At 36.8% G+C, this 20,027-nt stretch overlaps 1 protein-coding gene across 2 annotated transcripts in view; it reads left to right on the top strand.

Moving 5' to 3' along the window:
* The window catches only part of MALRD1 (MAM and LDL receptor class A domain containing 1), a 747,156-nt gene that overhangs the window by 248,267 nt on the left and 478,862 nt on the right, over nucleotides 1-20,027 (top strand). For both annotated transcript variants that reach the window (XM_040645358.1, XM_040645357.1), the window contains exon 21: nucleotides 1,811-1,973. In XM_040645358.1, the coding sequence (XP_040501292.1) occupies nucleotides 1,811-1,973 (163 nt within the window). The remainder of the gene's footprint in view (nucleotides 1-1,810; nucleotides 1,974-20,027) is intronic.

The following is a 20,027-nucleotide window of genomic DNA, read 5'->3' as shown; positions in this document are numbered from 1 at the left end:
TTTTGCTATTTTTCCCCTTCCCTACTATTTATTGGATAGCATATGAATTTCCTATACTATAATATTTCTCAAGTGTCTTGATGATATGAAGGGTTCAGACTATGCAGATAATACAGAGTATAGTGAAAGTGTTCTGTCTTCTGTCAGCATTATGTAGAAATTCTAAAACTTAAAAAGTCAAATAAGGTTCATATTTATTTTAACTTAGAAAAAGAAATGCTTCTTAATGTACAAATACACAATAAATTAACTAACTTATCTAGACCCCAAAACTCAAAATCAAAGCTAACTCACTCTTTGGATGAGATGAGATTTTAACTAACTCAAGTTGGCTAAGGATGCATATGGTGCATTGCAGATGGGAGATAATATAATGGAAAGTGTTGTGGTATTCAGACTTCCTCATGGGAAGACCAAATCCTGTTATGATCATACATAAGTTGTGATGTTTCTGGAAGTTAACACAGAATTGAGTTAATTACACCTAATGAGTATCTTTAGTGAATACTGACTTTCTTCTTTGTTCAGCTTTGCAATTTTAGTAACGTCAGTTATGATGGGTTGGGCAGTTTTGATAAAGTTCTTTAAATGTCCTGAATGAATGTCTCCTATGAAATTATTATTTTAAAATCATGGGGTTATTAATTTACTTTGAATACACATGGACTGAGTTATTACTCTGAAAAATTATGTGATCCTTCTTCCTCCATCTTTTTGTAAGATGAACTATTTTAATAAATATGCCTGTTATCTATGGTCTTACATTTTCTAGTGCTTTCTGTCGTGCAGGAAACACAACATGAAAGCTACCCTCTTAAATTTTTATATGCACGATATATTATTGTTGACTGTGGGTGCAGTGTTGTACAGCAGATCTTCGAGCTCATTCATCTTGCCTGACTAAAACTTTATGTCCTCTAATTAAAAAAGAAATCTATGATTCTTTTCTTTTTTAATGGTATGAAGAACAGAATCCTATTGAATTTTAAATCTCTGGTGGGTGAGGGATGGGGTAACTGGGTGATGGGCGTTTAGGAGGACACTAGATGTAATGAACACTGGGTGTTATATGCAAAGGAGTGTTTCCTTCTCAAACTTTACGTTAAATCATAAACTCAAGTTTCTAAATGATGGCAGGGGTTTGCCAACATTGCCTATGCTATTTAAAAGCTGGGGTTTTCTATAGCATACATAAGAACAGTGGAGAATTTAAGACAGACACATGGACATGTTCAGAGAGAGGAAGAAAGAACATTTCACACACAGCCAATGTATTTCAAAAATCACTGGACTTGTAATTTCATGTGATATTAGGGTACAATCATTACAAGAATATTGAAAACTTTCAAGGAAAATATTATTGCTTTGAACTTAAGTAGTTTGGAATTTGGACTAACCCTTCAAAGACTGAGCTGAAGTTTAGCTTTGTAATAATACCGTGGCAAAAGAACAGACTTACCACAACTTGGTAAGCGATGTCAGTGTTCTGTGAGAAGAGACTGGCAATGCTTAGATTGCTATTTGAGGACCTAATTAAAATCTCACCTCCTTATCGGAACAAATTCTTTAGTATATGCACTTATTCCCATGTTATAGCTACTGTAGATATTTGAATATAGTACACATAGATTTCTTTAGAACTCTTCTAGGAATAATACAAATCATTTGTCTAATTATTTTAATTATTCTTAAAAGATAATAAAAAAAAAGAAACCCAACAGTAAGAAAGTGCTGATACAGGTAGAAATTGCAGTTTATTGACCCATTTATTATGATTATCTCATCTTGTCTTTGTTCTACTCTATTCAAGGTACGAATGTTTGCAGCTTTGAAAAAGGAAGCCTGTGTCAATGGTACCAGCCAATCTCAGAAAACCTAATTCAAGATTCAAACACATTCAGATGGGGACTTGGTAATGGAATCAGTATTCATCATGGGGAAGAAAATCATAGGCCGTCGGTGGATCATACAACGTAAGTGACCACATACTTTGAACAGGTCTCTTAGGAACTCTGTGTTAAGCAGTTCCCAAATTCTGCCACACCACCTTGTCCTAAACCAATGAATGATGAAGTTACAGAGTAAATGGGCTACTCTTTTGTATAAAAGAGTAAAAAGAGAAAAAAAAAGTTATTAAGCTAAAAAAGCTGTGAATGCTCTTATAAAAGTCATGGAAACTAGAGAAAAGCATAAAGAAAAGCAATTTGTAATATCACCACTCATTGAAAAGCACTGTTAATGTGTTGTTTTAAGATGATCTATTCAGGGGCACCTGGCTGGTTCAGTCAGTAGAGCATATGACTCTTGATCTCGGGGTTGTGAGTTCAAGCCCCATGTTGGGCATGGAGCCTACCTAAAAGATTAAAAAAAATTTTTTTTAAGAAATTAAAAAAATAAAATTATCTGTTTATTCCTTCCCCCATCCAAATCTTTTCTCTGTGTCCTTCTTTTCCAGCTCCTCTTTCTCCTCGCCCTCTTTCCCTCCTCTTCCAGTCTTTGATCATCATTGTCATTTATTTTGGTCTTTTCTTTCCAAGGCTTCATAACTCCTACCTTTCCCTGTTTTGTAGGCCACAGATATATTGAATGCTTGCTTCTTAAAAGCTCCCATTCTTCATTCTTTCCTTCATGGAAGTACTACTGAAGACAGCAGGGGGATCCCCATTTATATTACAGAGAATGTTTTCAAAACCTTTATGCCTTCACACCTCTCTGCAGTTAAAGCTTCAAGAGCCCCACTTCTGTGTCTTCTGTTTCAAAGAAAACTAATGGGGGTGTGTCTACTGCCATTCCATCATTGCCTTGGCCAACATAACCTGGTACTCCAAGAAAGCCACAATTTCTTCTGGGATCACTTTTTACCTCTGGTTTTCTGATCTCTGTTTTGTTGTTTTGTTTTGTTAAAATGGTTCCAGTTTTACCATCATTTGATTTTGATATTAGCAGCCATGTCGCCCAACGTATATAGAGTGACAGGTATGAATACCAAGTGTTTTGATCACTTTCAACGGTTGGCAGTTAACTTTGGAGATTTCAGGGTACAAAGTTTTCTTGGTCTGCTTCTGACTCACAGGAAAGCAAAGTGTAATTTCAGAAGGTTTCTCTGGCCATGTAGATGAGCCACACTGCAGTAATAATCTGTATTTCCATCAAGAAAAAGGCAGACTAGAAAATCTCACTTCTATGTGGTAAAGATATAAATAGAAACATGGTAGCATATTATAAGCACAGTAATATAATTCGCTTTTAACTTGCTTGTCTCTCTCCTCCCTTCCCCCCCCATAGACTGCACAGTCTCTGGGGAATCACAGGGTCTGTGGCTTCCCTATTGTTGCATTATTTCTAAATGACTGAGATATAATAAGTCTCCATAATTATTTGTTGAATGAATTGGTTGATGATTAGGGCCTATATATTTGTGCTTTATAACTATAGGCTGGCAAAGCAAAAACATTGAATATATTTTAAATAAGAATATTTCTTTGTAAAGGTTTTTATTTATTCATTTGACCGAGAGAGAGAGAGAGAGAGTGTGCATGCATGTGTGCAAGCAGGGGGAGCAGCAGGCAGGGGGAGAGGGAGAAGCAGGCTCCCTGCTGAGCAGAGAGCAGGATGTAGGCCTGGGATCACGACCTGAGCTGGAGGCTGTCTGAGCTGGAGGCTGTCGCTTAACCAACTGAGACATCTAAGCGCCCCTAAATAAGAATATTTAATAGTCAGATAATATTTAATAGGTGTGCTCTAGATGACAGTGAATCTGGAGAAGGGAGCGGTCCCTAAGCTTGTATCCCCCCTAGCTGCCCTCTCCTCTCCTCTCTGGGCTCCTTCTGCAGCCAAGGAAGGTTTGACATTTTTACTTTGTCCTAAGAAATAGTTTTTATGCCTCATATATCCGTCCTACTCAGTAGCTTATAGCAAATCTCCAAGCTCCATTTTCCAAATTCAGTTTTTTTTATATTTAAAGGGAAGCTTTTTCTAATTTAGAAAATGCTTTTCTCCCTCAGATGTGTGGCTCTAGAAATTTGAAGCCAGGTTGTTAAGCCCATTGTGTTTGAAATAGTTTTAATGTTGAAAATCAAAAAGCTCTGAACCAATTCTTTCTTTGTCTTCACATTCTGTGGTACCAATTCTCCTTAAGGCAAAGATGGGTTCAGGCTCAGGTTGGTGAAAATCATTCATAAACAAGTGCAAAAGAAAAAGAGCACATTTGTTTCAAAATATTCTCTCACTTCTTATACTTATTGAAGAAATAAAAAGTGTAGAGAAGTCATGGTGGTATGGGAATACGTAGGGAAGTTTTCACTGTGTAGTCAAATCTTAGATAACATGTTTTTCTTTTAAAGATGTATTCATTTTAGAGGGAGAGAGAGAGAGAGAATGGGACAGGGGGGGCAGGGGCAGAGGGAGAGAGAGAATCTCAAGCAGACTTGATGCCCAGTGCAGAGGCTGATACAGGGCTCAGTCTCAGGACCCTGAGATCATGGCCTGAGCCGAAACCAAGAGTTGGATGTAACCGACTGAGCCACCCAGACGCCCCTTAGATAACATCTTAATATGTCGTTTCATCATGAAAATGTAGTGGTAAAAGCTAAAAGAAGCGGTGTTCCAAGTGACATTCCACCATTTGGTGTTCACACTGTAATGGACCTGTAAGCCTTTGTAACTAATTATCTGAAATGAATTTTGTGGTCTAAAAGAAGGGTTACATCTTTAGTTTTCACTTTGTTTGTGGAGAGTACAGCTGGTTTATTCAGCACTTTGATATAACTTAGAAAAAAGGCATCTCTTCCTCTTGGGCAGGAGACATGCAGCCATGGCCCTGGCACGCAGGGCTTGGTGAGTGGATTCTTTCTACACCCTGATCAGCAAGGCCCAACTCAGGGCACCTAAGCATGGTTTTGACCTAAGGTTGGAATTAAGGCACATAGAAATCAATACAGTTCTCAGCTATACTCAGTGAAATAAACGAATGCTTTCATTGCAAATATTATCAGTTGCAGTTTGCATGTTCTTTTGAGATTGGGGTTGGGTGAAATTCCCATTTCCTTTAACTTATGCAGTGACGGAATATTTAGTTGAAAAGTTATTTCTTAGTGTTTTGGAAAAAGAAACATAATGTAGTAAAAAAGAAAAAAAAAACAGAAGAAAAATGAGTTTATATCCATTTATATGCCAGGTACTACTAGGGAACTTGGCAAAAACATTAGTCCTAATCAGTTGAGAATTTTTTTTAATTGCTTAACATGGAGATAAGGTATTTGGATCCCCTAGCACCTGAGCTTTGAAGCTAATTCAAATTTAAATCTATTTAGAATATTGTAGATTTGGAATTGTTCTGTCGTGACCTGAGTGGAAACCAAGAGTTGAACGCTCAAATGACTGAAATCCCCATTTGTAGTTTTCTATGATCTCAGACTTCTCTACTCTGACCTCCAGATTCAGTTTAGTTAGCCTAGTCTTTTAGCTCAGGCAGTTTTACTATAGCATGTAAATTGGTTCATAGCTAAGTACCATAAATTTATAATTGTTTTTATCTCCTCGAAGAAGACTTGGTTTGATCCATCTTATTTATTTTTACTGCAAGAAGCCAAGGAGAGCAAAATTTTGAGTTCTTGGCACTTAAATCTTTTTTTTTTTTTTTAACTGAATGCCCATCTGTTGGTTAAATGAGATTGAATATTAAGATTTATCTGGAGTATAAAATCATCCCTACAGGCAAAATTAAGTTCTCCACACTTCATTGTTGATATGGAATGATGTCTAAGGGAATATGTATGCCTAATCTTGGTTAGTAGTTTCTTTTTTTTTTTTTTAAAGATTTTATTTATTTATTTGACAGAGATAGAGAGAGGGAACACAAGCAGGGGGAGTGGGAGAGGAAGAAGCAGGCTCACAGCAGAAGAGCCCGATGTGGGGCTCGATCCCATAACGACAACATATATATATATATATATACACACACACACACACACACATATATATATACACACACACACACAATATATTTAAATGCAGATTCTGAAACACTTGATTCAAAATCTCAAGGAGTACATCTGGGAATCTGTATTTTAATGTAATTCCTAGAAGTCTCTAGAACCTCATCCCTAGAGGCCTCCATGGCAGGAAGTGGGGAGGGTATTGCTGAAAGAGGATGGCTTTCTCACTTCCTTATTCCAGTTTTGGTCAGAGCAGATTCATTTTTCTCTAAATCTAGTGACTAATTAAAAAAAATAGTATAAAGCGTTTCAGCACAAAGAAACAAAAAATTTGTTCTAAGGTAATTGCATTTAAAAATAAAATGAAATTCATGTCTTGAAATATAACTTATAATTGAGAAATAGTGTGCGAGAACTATGTTTACCCTCAGGAGGCATTGGGTGGTTCACTCAGTCAGTTGAGCGTCCAACTCTTGGTTTCCACTCAGGTCATAATCTCGGGGTCAGGATGGAGCCTGGGATCATGGGATGGACTCAGCCCAGAGTCTGCCTCAGAGTCTCTCTCCCTCCCTCCTGCACATTCTCTCCCTCTTTGTCTCTCAAATAAATAAAATCTTAAAAAGAAAAAGAAATACCTTTACCCTCAGACATGTAATTTTAAGGCACCCTCTGCATTGCTCCATTCATTGTATAATACCCAAAATTTTTCTCAGACCTTTTTACCTATCTGGAAGAGACAGATACTTTAAAATACATTGGATTTTAGTTTGCTTACAGATTGTTGAGAAACTATTTGAATATGAACTATCTCATTAAAAATGCAGATTAGATAGAACACAGTTTCTTAAGTGTGTCATTTGTAAAGTAGAAGTACTTTTTCTTAGACTTTTCTTTTTATTTCATATCACTGGTCATTGTCTTTCAGGCAGACATGAGTGCTAGCCCCCACTGCTGGAAATGCACCTACATTCCTGTATGTGTTATGCATTTGTGCAGGCTTAACATCATTATAAACTAAAAGCCACATAAATAATATAAACTGTCCCTGTGACATAACCATGCATATCATCATGTATCTAAGTGCTGGATGTAAATGTGGATAAAAGCTTCAGTAAACCTGAAAATCTCTTAATGTTTTCTGCTCTGCAACAATAACAATTTCCACAGCTTTAATCTCTTAGACATTAAATACTAGAATTATTGCTTTCTCCAAGCCTTCTTTGGTAAGAAGATAAGCTAGTATTTTATAGGCCAATTTAGATGCTTTAATACTCTCTCAATATAATTTCTAAAAGATCCAGTTTTATAAATCTGGAATAATGGTTAAATACCAGGCTTTAGTAGCACTTTTGCTGAAATAAAAAATAAAAGTGCAAACAGTCAAAATCTAAATTAACTGTAATAATTTTCTCTTAACTGTTGTAATGCTTGTGGGAAGTACCATTTCCGGCCGTGTTGCCACAGAACTGAATACAAAGCATAGTTGGACCTCCCCAGCACAAGAAAACTTGCTTCTATTTACATTGTCCTTGAGTTAAATAATATAAATATTCTTCATATTTGCATACATTAATAATTTATGTTAATGAAGTGAATTAAATCACTTTAATTTTAATTTTATTCCAGTGTATTTTAGCTTGGTAAGTAATTTTAAAAGTTAACTACAGTGGCTTAAAAACACGAAATTTAAGAAAAATCTTCACTGAAAGTCATACTTGCAGATCATACTTAAGATATACAAGGGTTAGGTGGTACACTTGCTATGCAAGCTGAAGTTTTAAGAATAAATTCATCATGCAGTGTACAATTTTATGTTGTTATCAAAGATTAGTATTTAATAAAATAGTGTTATGGTTATAACTGCATTCAGAAATTAGTTAAAAATTCATTTTCATTGTATAATTGTTAAATATGCTTTTCCTTTAACTACGTTAAGATGAAAAAAAAATGTAGTTTTATTCTATTTCTGGCACAGAACTGTTATTGTTAGACAAAATCTAGAGGAAACATCAAAGAGCTTTATGGCCTGAAAGATGCCAATGTATCCTTGACTAAGCACATAATTTGTTATGTTAGCCATGTGTTTTCTAAGCACCTAGAAAGAATAGAAAACTTCATCACACATAGAACCAGCATGTGCATGAATAGATGTGTAATGCCCAGGGGAAAGTGTTACTTGCTGAAAGAGAGGTCCACTGGGAGGCTCAGATAACTTACCAAGTCTTCAGGTCTATCTTGGTTGTGTTGTGTCTTTAATAATACGTGAAGGGAGTCTCTATTTTTGGATGTTATTAGATAATACAAATGAACTAAGAGAATACTATTGGTAGGGATGTCTGGGTGGCTCAGTAGGTTAAGCGTCTGCCTTTGGCTAAGGTCATGATCCCAGGGTCCTGGGATCGAGTCCCATGTGGGGGGGTCCCTGCTCAGCAGAGAGCCTGCTTCTCCTTCTACCTGCCACTCCCCCTGCTTGTGCTCGCTCTCTCTGACAAAAAATAAAATCTTTAAAAAAAATTTTTAAAAAAGATACTGTTGGTAATGACCACATACTGGCTCCCTTAAGAATATCTCAACATTTTAAATTTCTACAAAAATTCTTTCCTTTTACCACAAAAGAGGAGATTCATTTTTATTGTAGGAAAATGTTTACATATAGGTAGGAAAGATACACCACATCAATGATAATTATACCATCGTGATAAAAGCATTGTGTGTATATTTATACAATCAATGATGTTGCTTTCAATTAATGCAATAAATAAAAATAATTAACATTGTTTTCAGTTAATCTTTTAATTTTATTCACAATCTGTAAACAATTCACCAATACTTTTAATGGGCCAATAGTATTCCATTAAATAGATATACCATAATTCACTAATTCAGTTCCTCACTATTGATTTATGAGTTGCTTTTGATTATAAACAAATTTAATCAGTCTTTATTGAACAATATACAGGTTTTCACACATTGCAGATTATATCCTAAGAGTAAAAAAAAAAAAAAAAAGTAGAATTTTTATCTTATCATTTTTTAACCATTTGATTTATAATCTTAAATTACTCTTCAAAAATGTACCTTTTTTGTATGCAGGACATGACTCTGTCTTTCTGTATGCTTGCCAAATACTGAGTATTTAATTATTTTTTTCACAGTTTCAATTAGAAAATAAGGTTAAAGTGCCAGCTAATTGTATATTTTTTCCGTTTCTTCAGTACTAATCAGGGTAATCAAGTTTGTGTGTGTGTGTGCCTTGTGCATTTGTATTTCTGTGTATGTGCGTGTCTATATTTCCTGTTTGTGCTCTTTGCTTGGTTTTCAGTAGATAGTGCTTATTTTTCTTGACTTACATGATCTTTTAAAGCATCAAGGTATTTTTTTTAACTTTATGAATGTTGCAGAGTTTTTCCCAATTTTTATTGGCCTTTTATTAGTTTATAATGTTTTTACATTTCAAAATTTTCAGGTTGTACATAGTTATATCTGCCAACTTTATCCTTTAGAGTTTCTCTTTTTGTTATTTTTTCCAGAATCCTATTTTTCCTCGGGTTTATTGAGATATAAACGACATATAACTTTGGGTAAATTTATGGTGTACAATGTGATTGTATTAGAAAATGATTACGATAGGGTTAGTTAACACATACATCATGCCACAGCTACTGTTTTTAAGGTGTGGGGTGAGAACATTTAAGATCTACTCTTAGCAACTTTCAAGTATACAGTACATTGTTAACTATAGTCACCATCCTGTATATTATATCCCTAGAAATTATCTTGTAACCATTTCCTCCATCTCCCCCCCCCCATTCTTTCCTGGATGATCACCATTTTACTACCTATTTTTATGAGTTCGGTTTTTATAAATTCCACATGTAAGTGAGATCATACAGTATTTTTCTTTCTCTGTCTGACCTATTTCACTTAGCATAATGCCTTCCGTATTCATCCATGTGGTCCAAAATGGCAGGATTTCTTCTTTTTATGGCTGAACAATATTCCTGTGTGCATGCACGTGTGTGTGTGTGTGTGTGTGTGTGTGTGTATTACACACCATGCTTTCTTTATTCATCTGTCAGTGGAGACTTAGGGTTCTTTAAATATCTTGGCTATTGTGAATAATGCTGTGATGAACATAAGGGTGCAGGTATTTCTTAGAGATACTAATTTCATTTCCTTTGGGTATATACCCAGAAGTGGGATTGGTAGATCATATGGTGAGTCCGTATGAAGAATCCTTCATACTGTTTTCATATTTACTGCACCAATTTTCACCCCACCAACAGTGCAGAAGGGTTTCCTTTTTTCCACTTCCTTGCCACCATATGTTACCTGTTGTCTTCTTGAGGATAGTCATTGTCACAGGTGCGAGGTGGTATCTCCTTGTGTTTTTGATTTGTGTTTCTCTGATGATTAGTGATGCTAAGCACAATTTCATGGACCTCTTGGCAAGGTGGATATCTTCTTTGGAAGAATGTCTATTCAAGTCCTTTGACCCTTTTTAAATTGGATTATTTGGATGGTTTTTTTTGTTGTTTTAAGTATTGAGTTGTAAGAGTTCCCTAAATATTTTGGAGATTAACCCCTTATCAGACATATGGTCTGCAAATATTTTCTCCCATTCTTTAGATTACCTTTTCATTTTGTTAATAATTTATTTTGCTGTAAGGAAGATTTTTTTAGACTGATGTAGACCCACTTGCTTATTTTTGCTGCTGTTGCTTGTGCTTTTGGTGTCCTATCCAAAAAAATCATTACCAAGACCAATATCAGGGAGTTTTTACCCTATTTTTCCCCCAGGAATTTATTTTTTTTAATGTAGGTGTTTATAACTGTAAATTTTTTAAAATTTCTCCTTTGACGCATCATTTGTACAGAGCATGTTTTGATTTCCATATATTTGTGAATTTCCCAACTTTCCTCCTGTTATTGGTATCTAGTTTTGTACCATTGTGGTCAGAAAAGACCTGTGTAATAATTTAATTTTCTGGAATTTGTATCACTATATAGTGTTAACTCAGATAGCAATATATAATCATATGACATAGTCATATGTTACATACAGTCACATATGTAGTCAAATAACACTGTAGTGCTCTTTCTTTATTGACTTCTGTCTGAGTAATCCATCCATTATTGGGTGTGGCATATTAAAATCCCTCACTATTATTGTACTGTTTATTTCTCGATCTAGTTCTGTTATTATTTGCTTTATATGTTTATATGTTCTAATGTTCAATGCATAAATATTTATAATTGTTATATTTTTATCAGTTATTCCCTTTATCATTATACAATGGCCTTCTTTTTATGTCTCTTGTGACTCTTTGCAACTTAAATTCTATTTGCCTAAGTATAGCCACCCCTCCTCTCTTTTGGTTACCATTTATATGGAATCTTTTTTATCCCTTTACTTCCAGCCTATGTGTGTCTTTAAAGCTCTAGTTAATCCCTGGTAGGCAGCATATAGTTGGATCTAGTTTCTCATTTTTTTAACCATTCAGCCTCTCTAAGTCTTTGGATTGGAGAATTTCATCCACCTCTGTTTAAAGTAATTATTGATAAGTAGGGTCTTACTATTGCCATTTTGTTAATTGTTTTCTTACTGTTTTGTAGTTCCTTTATTCTGTTCTTTGTCTCTTGCTATCTTTTTGTGATTTGATGACCCTGTGGTGGTGTGCTTTTTGCTTCTTCTATCTCAATATTTTGTTTATGTGCTACAGGTTTTTCTTTTGTTGTTGCCATAAGGCTATCTTACAGTTTCTCCATTCTCTTTTAAGCCAATAATAGTTCACTTTGGGGCTCCGATGGGTCAGATGGAAGTAACTGTGGGCAGGAGGGGCTTGCTATTAGGGTCTGTAATTAGGTGAGGCTCCTGTGCTCTGAGGTGGGAGTGCTTCCAGCTGAGCTCTGTGGTTGGATGAGCCTGCTGATTCAGCTTGACATTCAAAGCTTGGCTGGCTCCCTCCCTTGTTGGGTGGCTCTTGGTTTGGCCCATGGTCAGGTGGAACCATGAGCTGGGCTCAGCATTCACCTCTGGTTGGCTGGGGTCACAGGCCGTGTTCCCTGGCAGAGTGGTGCTCCTGGTTGGACTCTGCGTTTGGGTAGGGCTTCAGGCTGGGGCTGCAGTTGGGCCTGGTTGGGTGACAATGCTGACTGTGCTCCCCACCCAGATGTGCCCTCTGGCACGACTCAGCATTCAGATAAGGCCTCTTTGGGATTAGGTAGAACGTCAGGCTATGCTCCCCAATCAGGCAGGCCTGTGGGCTGGGTTCATTCCAGTGCTAGACAGGGCCATTGGCTATGCTCTGTATCCTGGCAATACTCTATGTTGAGCTCCAAGGCTGCCCATGGTCACTCTTCAGGTGTCCTGGTTAGGCATGGCTGTAGTCTCTGCTCAGCAGTTGGACAGATCTACTGGGTTGGCTCCCTGTCTGGGTCGGCTCATAGCCTGGGCTGTGGGACCTCCCAGGGCTCACTGGTTAGGCTCCCTGTCTGGGTGGGGCCAGAGGCAGTGTTCGACATTGGGTGGGGTTGCTGACTTCCTTCCCTGTATGGGCAGGCTATAGAATGCACTCTGTCTACAGGGCCCTTTGGCTGGGGATGCAGACCCAAACCCAGCCAATTGAGCTCCCTGGCTAGAGGAGATCATCATCTTGGTTCTGCAATGAGAAAAGCCACTGGCTAGGATCTCTGCCCAGGTACCGCCACCAGCTGGACCACAGCTTGCTGTGATCCCTGCATTAGTTCCTATGAATTCCTTTTTCCTCTCTGTCTCTGATACCTGGATGTCCAACCCCACTTATTTCTCCAGTGATCCCTGTGGGATGAGACCTAAGTGGGCATCCTAAGAAGCACCTGTAACGCTGGGAAGCTGGATGCCCACCTTGGGCTCTTTTTTCACTCTGGAGAAACCAGAGGTCCCTGGGGGTACATCTTGGTGTCATGCTGCACTGGTTTTGGGGCGGGGTGTTGGGTCAAAGTGAAGCTGCCCCTTTTACTCTGCAAGTGTATTTTTTTCTTTTTTTGTGAGCCAAGGGGGTCCTTCAGCTTCACCCCTGGTTCTGGCATTCTCACAAAGGTGCCTTGTCTGCGGATACTTGCTAGTTGGTCTTTCTCTGAGGGGACTGAACAAGAACCATTTTTCCTGCCATCTTGCTGACATCACTCCATCTTTTATGCTTAGAATGGCCTTCTATATCCATGTTCATATAAAATTCACCTGTATTTTCTACTGTATGTCAGTAGTTTCAGCGTTTCGCAATTATGTCCTTAATTCATCTGACAACTTATTTTGGTAAATGTTATGAGAAAAAAACACCTCTTTTTCCTTAATAGGTAAACAGTTTAACACTTTTTAATATAGGTGTACCTTGTTTTATCATGCTTCACACATATTTTGTTTTTTACAAATTGAAGGTTTGTGGCAACCTTGCATTGAGCAAGTCTCTTGGTGCCATTTTTTTTTTCCCAGCAGCATTTCTCACTTCGTGTCTCTATGTCACCTTTTGGTAATTCTTGAAGTATTTCAAACTTTTTCATTATCACTAGATTTGTTATGTGGATCTATGATCAGTGATTACAACTCACTAGAAGCTCCCATGATGGTTAACATTTGTTAGTAATGAAGTAATTTTAAATTTAAGGTATATACATTGTGGGTTTTTTAGACAGAATGCTATTACACACTTAATAGACTATAATATTGTGTAAATATAACTTTTCTGTGCAGTGGGGAACCAAAATTCATTTGATTGGCTTTTTTGAGCTATTTGCTTCATTTTGGTGGTCTGGAACTGAAGCCACAATATCTCCAAGCTGTGCCTATAAATGCATTCTGGTTTAATTTACTATACTTTATCACTGAAGGATGTATAACCCTACATACCAAAGTCTACATCCTGATCCTGGTGTCTTTCTGTTGCTCGCACTTAGTGATGTCCATGTTGAGTAGAATCTGTCAAAGCCAAAGCTCTATCTGTCACATGTAGACAGGGATCTGCTTTTATGTTGCCCCTTCATTAAACCAGGCACCTGCTTGCAGCTGTTCACCCAGCAATGAATGCATGTGACCACATTCATCCAACCTACCTTACCACTTTGCTGTGACATGGGAATCTCTCCCTTCAGAAACAACTGGCAGTTTCCATTTTGCAGAATTAGCCCTGCCAAGCTCAAGAACCAGCTCTTCTTCCAGTATAACAACTGAAGGACGCTAACATAAGTGTTTAGGTTACTTTTGGCCTATGTCTTCCATGATGCTTCTCTAATTCTAATTTGATGCCTTGTTTTTTAAGAGTATTCCCAGCCTCTGGGCACCCCTTTTCCTTCAGGTTTGGGTTATTTGATTTTTCTATCCAAGCTACTACAGATTTGGAAGTAATGCCCTGGAACCCAGTTCTGTGGCCATCACTCTAATTCCTACTGAGATTGATTCTGACTTGGGAACCAGAAGATTTGCCTATAGGTGACTGTGTAGAGCAGGGTTTCAGTTTTTGTGTTAGTTTCCCATGGCAGCTGTAACAAACTGTCACAAACTTGGTGGCTTTAAAGAACAGAACTCAATTTTTCCCAGTTCCGGAGGCCGAAAGTCAAAATAAGTATCACTGGGCCAGAATAAAGGTATGGGCAGGGTGCTCCCTCTCTGTAGGCTCTGGTGGCTGCCGGCATTGTTTGGTTTGTGGTCACATCCCTTTATTTTCTGCCCCCATAGTCACATTGCCTCTTCCTCTCATGTCTGTTTCAAATCTCCCTGCCTCACTCTTGTAAAGACACTTGTGATTGCGTTAAGAGTGCGTCCATTAATCCAGGATAACCACTCCATCTCAAGACTGTTAATTTAATCATAACTGCATAGGCTTTGCTATATAAGATATCAGGCTTTACAGGTTCCAGGGTTTGGGACCTGATTATCTTTGGGGGCCATTACTTAACTTACGGTAGTTAACAAGTGAAATAAAATAATGCTACATTTAGCCCCAGAGTCAGTATTCATTAACTGTGTGAAAAAGGGTGATGGTATAGACTCTCTGCATTTTAGTTTCTTCATCTGAAAAGAAAAAATGGACAAAAGACTACTATCTCATACAGTTATCGTCAGCCACAAGTAAGAAAATGCATGCAAACCGATGATCAAAGTACATGTCTCATAACGCAATGTTAAATGTTAGTTCTTACGTTATGATGGAAGATTGGAGGATACATTGGATCAAATTGCAGAGAACCATCTATACTACACTGAGGAGGTTAATAGTGGCAGGGGTGAGGGGCAGTTGGGGCATACAGGAATCATTTAGGTTCTTCATGCAAACGAGTCAGAAGATAATAGAAGGGCATTAAAATTCTGTTATCTGTAGACAGGATTGAGAAAAGAAGAAAGAGGGAAGAAAATGAAATTATGGAGGGGGGTTTTATTAACATTAACTAAAGAGAAACAGTATTTCTGGGGAGTAAAGACCTTGTATGTCTTCCCCAGTCCGCAAATTCCAGGAAGGTAGAAGCAATGCCATTATTTTTACCTATATGATGAACGATTGCCCCTCCAGAGTACTAAAGAATTTTCTGTTTGTATCATACCTTCACCCCCAATACATTATGGATTACTGTCAACCGTAATGGGAAGAGGATGGGTCTCTAAAATGGAATAAAGAAATTCACAAAGGTAAAGGGTGCTACTTAGAAAAGATGAAAACAAGTTATGTAGGGAAAGAAGTAAAATTAACTTTCGCTTTGAGGTTGGCATCATATCTGATGGCATTGAAAACCATGTGAAAAAATATTATGGGCAAAACTGTCTAGAAAATAACACTGTGGATCCCCCAAAGCAAAGCCATTATTTTAAATTCTAGGGGCACTGAATATTAGTATCAGAATTATATTAGATGAGAATCTTGACTAGAAGTTGCTGGGATAGTGGAGAATGTGTTTTGCTGTAGTCAAGATGCCAAGAAGGAAATGGTATCATTTAAGCATTAGAATGTTGGTCAAGTAAGCTATATCTGGAAGTGGAGGGTAAGGGTGGTTGAGACCGGAAGAGAGAACTTTCTTCCTGACTTTAGAGTTATAATTTATTTCAGTAATGTACTGTATGGTTGTCCTTATTTTACAGATACTTGGTGTTCCATCAGTTGAGTATTTTGCATATATCCATGTGGGTTTATTTTCCTTCTCCTGCTAGATTGCAAGTCTCATTAAGAATACAGTGGCCTTAATATTTTCCCTTTCCTGTCTTTCTTAAATATCAGCACTAGGAAAAAGGTTTTGGAAATGTTTCTTTTGAGTTTATGTTATAAAGCAGCTTCCTAAAATTTAGCCAAGTGCATCTCTTACTGTAATCTGCATTCTTAGATAATTTTATTCTAATGGAAACATTTCTTCACCTGCACCTGCTTGATTTAGTTCTACTTTCAATTTGACATTTTAATCTTCATCATAAACATTATAAATTTAGTTTAATATCTTCAGTCACCAAGGAGTACCATAAAAGTGGGTTTTTAAACTCTGTCCATTTAAAAGAAACTTGCTGAATTGAATTTCAAATTTTCTGGGGATTTTGAGATACTGAAATAAATTGAACAAAAGTTAAAGTTTACATGAGGCTTAGTATAAAAAAATACATCAACTTTAATAGAACAGTAAAGAAAGCTCTATTATTGCCTCCATTTTTTGTGTATTCATTTAGTAGGCACAGAAATACAAGGGAGGACATTGCATTTTCTTTATGGAGTGAAGGTTTTTGCTTAAATTTAATGCTTGTGTTTTGTATAAGAAAAAGATATTTAGGGGCGCCTGGGCGGCTCAGTCTTTTAAGTGCCTGGCTCTTGATTTCGGCTCAGGTCATGATCTCATGGTTGTGAGATCGAGCCCCATGTAGGGCTCTGCACTCAGCTCAGAATCTGCTTGAGATTCTCTCTCCCTCTCCCTTGCCCCTCCCCCCACACCTGTATGCACTTGCACGCTCACACTCTCAAAAAAATTTTAAAAAAGATATTTGTTTGCAGGATGATATGACTTTAACACAGCCATCCAAATATCTCTGACATTAAGAACATAAATTATTCCTGAGAGTTAGATGATATTTAAATTAAACCATAAACTAGGAGCAAAGGTAGTTTTCATTTAGTAATACTATCTGCCACAGACCGTTTCTCTGAGGTACTGCTTACATTGATCTTACGAAGTGCGTCTCTTAGAACTGCAGTCATAATGAAATTCAAAGTATAGTTCCTTCATCTCGATTTTTTCAGCAAGGTTGCTATTTAAAACTAATTTTCTTCAAGTTTTTAGTAAACTTACTATCCAAGAAGAGTAGTTTTGCCTTAGTTATCAAGGGGGCAGATCCGATTAGTTTATTTAAAAAAATAGTTGATTACCAAAAAAAAGTTTTTTCTATTTTGTTTTATTTTATGGGCCAAGTAACTGAAGGATAGAAGACAGGTGTGACATAATAAAGAACCATATTTTTCATGCATTAATGAATATATCTCTCTCCATAGACTGACTCCGTAGTATTTATTCAAAAGGTATCTATAGAAATACCTTGAATGCATTTATAAGAAAACATGCATAGTCTTGTACATAATAGGTACTAACATCAACGTGCTTACCAATTCATAGATAATAGAAATGTATTGGCTAATGGAAAGAATTATTTCTGCTTTAAATCCTTTTCTCTAGAGATTTCAGGTGATTTATTAATCAGGAGTAAACTTTAAATTGAATAAAAATAAATTATGTCTATGGTTTATACTTAATACCTACCTTTAATTTGCTTATTTCAAAGAACAGTACCTCAGCAGCTAAATGAATGATGTTGATGAAAATGGGGTAAATTGCCAGGTTTATAAGTAAATTCTGACATTTAAGTAGGTATGTTTCTTCTGGCATGTCCTTTCTGACCTCACAGTGCTAACAGGGAGGTCTGATAAATGAGTAGTGGCTTTCATATAAAGAAGCATCTTTGAAATGAAAGCAATACTAATTGAGTATTTATTGTGTGATAGACTCTGTGTGGATGCCTTTCATGTATAATCACATTCAGTCCTCACAGTGAACTTTTAGGGGCTGGTGTAATTATCCCTGTTTTATATGTGAGCAAATCAAAGTTTAGATGTTAACCAGCTTGCCTATGAGCCTGCAGTTTAGTAAGCTTGAGAGCTGGAACCTTGAAATCCAAATCTCACAGATGCTAAAGTCTGTTCTCTTAAACGCCGTCCTACATCTCCTCGTGAATCTCTCTTGCTTAAAAGCTAAGCATTTCAAAGATTTATGACATGATTTGATTGCAGTTTTATGCCACAGGAGATGGGAAGAGAGAAAAAACGGTAGTCTATAAATAGTTCTGAAGAAAGAGGAGAGAAGATCAGTCAAGTGTTAGGGATGGCGACCTGGAGAGAGAACAATAATCAGGAAATGTCCAGTGCCCCAAACCGTTCTTGCCTGCCTTCTTTCCTAAAGCCCAGACCCCAAATTTTGTGGATACGAGCCAATCAAAGTGATCTCGTTCTGCTTTGCTGAGTATTTTTTTTTAGTCCTGCGCTTCTCAAGCATGCATCAGAACCACCCGGAGAGCTTGTTAAAACACAGGCATCTTGGGCTCACTCTAGAATTTCTGATTAAGTGGGTCTGGGGTAGACCCTCAGAATTTACATTTTTAACAAGTTCCCAGGTGACGAGGTTTCCTGCTAGTCTGGGAAGCACACTCTGGTCTCATTTGTTTAGTCAAGATCTGATTGTCCAAACCGGCAGCACGTTGGAATTGCCTGGAGACACAGTTAAAAGCTACTGATATCCAGGTGTCATACAGGTAACTCAGAACACCAGCTCCAGGGACTATTTCCTGCCCTGATTCTCATACAGGAGTGGGCTTCTAATTGATAACTTTTCACCATTGTCAACATCCTATTGTATTGAGAAATGTAACCCATCAACAGTGGGGGTGTGCGTTCCCTACCACTATAGAAAATCACTGATGCCAGAGGGGTAATGCAGCTGCTTTGGTTTTGTGCTGCTTTCAGCCTCTGAATTATATTGCTATTATGCTTCCCTATTTATATTGGCTCATCGAAAGCTCTGAATCAAATACTTAATCTCATGTTAGTGATTTTGTGAAACTTACAGAATGCATTTTGTGATCTAGTTTTATCTGTATCTCCATGTAGCGTTTCAACCTATATTTTATATATATTTTTATAATTTATATATTTTATAATTATTTTATATATATAATTTATATATTTTATTATATATTTTAATATATAAATATATATAGTATATATATTTGTGTGTGTAGTTTATACTTTATCATATGTATTTTTGTAAATAGCATTATATTTTGATAACAAGGTAAGATTTTAAAAATAATAAAAATTAAATTAAGGATGTGCAAGTAATATTAATGCTCTCAGAAGTATACTAGTTATGTGAACTTTGTTTTAATTGGAATGCTTTATTATTTACTTATAAATGTTTTCACTTTTATGAAGTAATTTCATTTTCCTCATTATTTGGCATAAAATAATTAAAAAGAGTTCTAAAACTCTACAATTGTAAGATTAAAAGGGAGTATATATAGATGATTTCTTTAGCTAACTGAAAATGAGGTATTTTTATTTGTGGCATAACAATATGAGTAATGCAGTTTCTGGGATAATAAAGTTTGGGTTCAGATTTTAGAATTTAAACACTGTATCATTGCTGTTTTTCAGAATTGTCTCTGCGTATCTGGTCAGATTTTTCTAAGAATGTAGTGACTCCATAGGCAGCTTCATAAATGTGAAAACTATAACATGATATTCCCTAAGAAACGTTACTTGTGAAGGCATGTTAAAATGTAATTTAAGAGAGATTTTTGTACACAAGTTATGTGGACTGTTTTATGCTAGTAACAGAAGGAGATGTAAGAATCTTAAAATTTAGGAGTACAGATAAGACAGATTCTAAAAATTAGGTATCATTTAAAACAACTTAAAGACCATAAAGAAGGTACAGTGTTCGGGGCACCTGGGTGGTTCAGTCATTTAGCATCTGCCTTCGGCTCAGGGCGTGATCCCTGGGTCCTGGGATTGAGACCCCTGTCGGGCTCCCTGCTCC

Source organism: Ursus maritimus, unplaced genomic scaffold (genome assembly GCF_017311325.1).
Source record: "Ursus maritimus isolate PB19 unplaced genomic scaffold, ASM1731132v1 scaffold_31, whole genome shotgun sequence".
Lineage (NCBI taxonomy): Eukaryota > Metazoa > Chordata > Mammalia > Carnivora > Ursidae > Ursus > Ursus maritimus.
Note: the sequence above shows the minus strand (reverse complement) of the source record. Positions and strands in the feature narration are given on the sequence as shown.